At 41.5% G+C, this 4,451-nt stretch overlaps 1 protein-coding gene across 1 annotated transcript; it reads right to left on the bottom strand.

Moving 5' to 3' along the window:
• Window positions 1-1,751: 1,751 nt before the first annotated feature.
• Window positions 1,752-3,586, bottom strand: LOC121963541 (short transient receptor potential channel 1-like; the record flags this gene model as incomplete). The annotated part of the gene is made up of 3 exons (XM_042513826.1): window positions 1,752-2,088; window positions 3,045-3,240; window positions 3,455-3,586. Coding segments are annotated over 3 exons (665 nt in total), but the record flags the coding sequence as incomplete, so codon positions are not given.
• Between the last annotated feature and the right edge of the window lie 865 nt (window positions 3,587-4,451).

The raw sequence follows: 4,451 nt of genomic DNA, 5'->3' as shown, positions 1-4,451 counted from the left end.
CATTTTGTCTGGCTAGTAGGATATTTGATTTTCTATAAAATAAATGAATTTGGGTTCAACTGATTCCACAGTAAAATGAAGTTTAATGATTCCATTGTCAAATCCAAGATCCTGCTAACCAGACAAAATGAATGAAATTTGTTTCTCTCCCTTAGATTCCTTCTTTTGCATTTTAATTGGAATCATTTAAAGTTATTTTACTATTGGGATCAATGATTCTATAGTAATCATACAAAATGGATGGACTTCATCAAGGGAGAAAAACAGCTCCATCCATTTTGTCTGGTAAGTAGGATCTTGGATTTTACTACGAAATAACTGAATTTGAGTTCTAATGTAGCAATCAGGCGAAGGATGCATTGAGACACAGTGACACACACACATATGCATGTAGCCCAGCCCACACTCGCAGCATCTGATTTCCCCATTAATGTGAGGCATCTGGCTCAGGGGAATAGCAGGATGGAGAGAGCAGTAGAGAGATGAGAGGAGGGGGGTTAGCGTGGGAGAAAGAACAATGCAGAGCAAAAGAAATAGAAAGCTGCTGCATGACTCGTCTGTGCTGTCTGTAACTTTAATAGCCCTCTCTCACATCCCGATAACATTTGCATCAGATATGTACGCCATTAGATATCTCATCCTTGTTATTTAACTCATCCTGGGTGTTTTGGTGATGCTGCAGTGACCCTGTAGCGTAAAATCTGCAGCACTGCATCACATCATTGCAGTGCAGCTGAAAAAAACCCTGCTGAAGTTATTGAGATTGATCTTTGATGTTGCTCTTTTTGCAGTACTTAAGGCATCTTTCCCCCTCTAGTGGGCTATCTTGGCCCATGGCAAAAAAACCATTACACTTCTGTCTAATGACTCAACCACTGATCTCACTCCTGCAATATTCAGAATAAATTGCAAATTACCCCACAACCATCTTCATAACATTGAATAATAGAAGTCAATTGCTTCTACATCCTTTTACAACCTATCAGGTGCAGTTATTGGGATGATTTATAAACCCGGTGATGATAGTGAAACCTTGTCCAATGAGGTGTGGTTGCGATGCTTGTGTCTGGTGGAGAGGGGTCGGATGCTGCAACCATGAGACAAATATCTCTGCTGAGAAGGCAGGGCCATTAAAGCGATTGAATGATCATGCTAATGGTTTCTTGGCAGAAGAGGAAGGTGGAGAAGCTCGTCCCTGGGGAAAGACAGAGTCAATTTCTAACTGTCACCATCCAGCCTCATCTGAACAGATATGGCGTGTACGTGTACATGTGTTTGTCTTCGTCCAAATACATGTTTGCATGTGCTGAGTCCGGTGATAGCAGCACTCAGATGGACCACAGGGGAGACAGAAGAAGCTTTCCTTTCTATAGAGCTCAATTAGAGGCAGAGCTGACAGATTTAATCCATTCAAGCCAGGCTTTCTGTCGTTTAGTTTAGAAACAGCTGTTTGTCATGTTCTGCCTGATAGGATTATGGACACAGGATGCTGGACTTTAGCCAGACCATAACAGGAATCTCTCATTTTCACTCCACTGGGCAACATTATCCTATTAAATTCTGGTTTGTAGGATTCAATTCTTATTCTATTCTTAGTTTGATTGTGTCTTTTAAAGAAATGGATAATCATTCAATTATAGAAATCTGCCTCCTAAGCCATGAAACATATATCATGATTAAAACATAAATAATACCCCTACACAAAGCATAGATATGTTATTTACTGCTCAAAAGCTGAGTTAAAATCTGACCTATGATCCAGAGGATGAGCAGGTAATCTATCATTTCCAGCGCAGGGCCCATGGTGTTTTTCTTGCCCTCGTTGTAGACCAATGAGTACAGGTTGAGCAGCAGCAGGAAGGTGAAGTAGGAGGCGCTGTGGATGATGAACTTGACGAAAGGTGTATGGATGATCTGGCCCACGCGGGATCGCGGCACCAGAAGGTAGCAGACAGAGAGCAGCGGCCAAAGCATGGCCACGCTCAGTACCGTGGCCATCTTTAGACATGTGTGTTTGCGCCGGTAGCTGGCCGTTTCCCCAAACCAGACGGTGTTGAGGAACTGCTGACAGTTGGACTGAGCCACAAACTGTTAAAGGAGTCAGGAGAGAATGTCAGAGGAAATGTCAGCGTGAAGACATTTGCCTGACAGAGATTACAGGGTGAACCGCAAATTTCATTCATTTTAAAATCAATTTAGTTATCTTAGAACGAGTTATATGAGTTATCTTATATGGCTTTGTATTGGCAAGAATCTGGCCATACTATATGTATCATGATACAGATGTTACCATTCAATATAATGTGATCACTGTGATACTGTATGCAAGGTGATGTAATGCATTTTTTTAAACTCCAATTTGCATAAAAACTGGTTTTTAGTAAAACTTAGGTTGGTTGAGAATACTGTTTTTAGGCTGAATATAAAACAATAGCAAGCAACCAATTAGCCTTGCATAGCACAATGACAGAAAACAGGGTGAAACAGCTTGTCTGGTTCTGTCTGAAGGTTGCAGAATCCAGAAATCAGCACACTTTTAAGTGAGTCAATTATAAGTGTTCTCTCTGCAATAAAAATCCAACCACAAACCATAAATAAGACTCTGTGGGAGTAATATCTCATATGCACCTGAAGAGGAACCTTATCAGTGTTAGTTCTCCAGCAGGAGTTGTATGCCACTAGCGGTGCTGTGATATATGAGTTAAATTTTTCACACTGAGCCATCCCAGCTGTAAATTGCCCCCCAGCTCCAAACTTCTAACTTAACTTTGTCTTTGACTGCTGTTGCCTGGAGGAAGTACTTCATCCAGGCAAACTCAAACTTCCAAGAGACACGTGGTGCACAGATGTTACATCCAACATATATAGTACAGTAAAGAGATAACGGATAACAGATATCATTTTATTTGAACTGATCTATGTATAGTTAAGGGATTAAATTATCAAGTAAGACATCAAAGATTTTCCTCAGCTCATTGATATTACTGATTGGCCTGCTTGATGCTGCAAAAAAACATGAATGTTGCAGACTTGGCCTGTCTTACCTCTTTTTGGTTGTACTTGATAGCAAGCTTGAGTCGACTGAGGTTCATGCGCTCCTCCAGTAAGCCTCTCTTGTCAACGTGATCCTCGCTGGATGTGTGGTTGAGAATCACTTCTAGCTCTCGAGAGTTTCGAGCCTGAGCCAGCAGGTCCTTGGCAAACATCTTACACTGCTTTGCCAGCTCCTCATAATCATTCCTGAAGCGAGGAAATTAGATACAATCAGACCACATGAAAGATTATGATTCATATCTTGTTACATTCGATAAAGGAAGCGGGTTTACAATATCATCGTGTGCATGTATGTGCATATGTTTTTGTGCGTATGTTTCTCCGCCTTTCTGTGCAAAGAAATTAGATAAGCGTGCACTGACATGACGGATGGATGTGCAGCAGTTGATAGGAATCATACCTGAACTCCACCTCAACCAGGCTGAGCTCCTTGAGGTCTGCACTCAGCTCAAAGGCTCTGAGAATAGGATCTTCTTCAGTCAGCATGATCAGAGATGGGCTGGCAAGGCAGCGGTAGATGTCCAGGCGGAACCTGATCCAAAAATGTGGAAGATGAGGAAAAAGCGGTGATTAAAAGAAAGGGGCGATTAAAATGCGAGGGAAGAAACAGGGCAAAACAGAGCTGCACAGTTAAGAAAAAAGGAAATCTAGAAACAAACATTCAGGCATCTAGCTGTTTCATCTGCACCTGCTCTGACCTCTATGTTGTTTGCCAGCCAAGCCGCAGACTGATTCATTTAGCTTACTGTGTGGGAAGCAACACTGCCCTGCAGAGAGAACAAAAATGCCCAGCAGAAGAGATCAGTAAAATCTCATCTGCAAGTCTAAGATGATATCAGAAACAAAGAATCACTTCTTCCTAGAGGAAATACTGCTGGTTTTGCATCTTTCTCTTAAATTATAGTTTGCAGTGGATGGATTACTGAAGGAGCCTACTGGACATGGCACAGGGGCTCAACGTGTCAGGGCACTCCCTGGCCTTCACTTGCAAAATTTCAAATTAACATGTACCGACCATGAAGAGACTCAAAATGATCACAAAGAGACACAAAACAACAACAAAATACACACAGTCACCTCAAAGAGACAAAAACCACCACGAGAATACACAAAACAGCCACAAAAAGACATTAAACAACAGCAAAATACATAAAGTTACCTCAAAGAAAAAACTGAGGAGACACAGAAAATCTACAAAAGGGACACAAATCAACCACGGGACACAAAAGGACTAAAAACAGACACAAAGGGACAGCAAAATACACAGTAACCTTAAAGAAACAACCACAAGGAGACACACAACATCTGCAAACTAAGGGTTACCCTAAAGAGACACAAAACCACCAAAAAGACACAAAATGACCACAAAGCGACACAAAACCACAACAAACACAAAG

Source organism: Plectropomus leopardus, unplaced genomic scaffold (genome assembly GCF_008729295.1).
Source record: "Plectropomus leopardus isolate mb unplaced genomic scaffold, YSFRI_Pleo_2.0 unplaced_scaffold11641, whole genome shotgun sequence".
NCBI classification, from domain to species: domain Eukaryota; kingdom Metazoa; phylum Chordata; class Actinopteri; order Perciformes; family Serranidae; genus Plectropomus; species Plectropomus leopardus.
The sequence above is the reverse complement of the archived record's forward strand: the minus strand, read 5'-3'. Positions and strand labels throughout refer to the sequence as shown.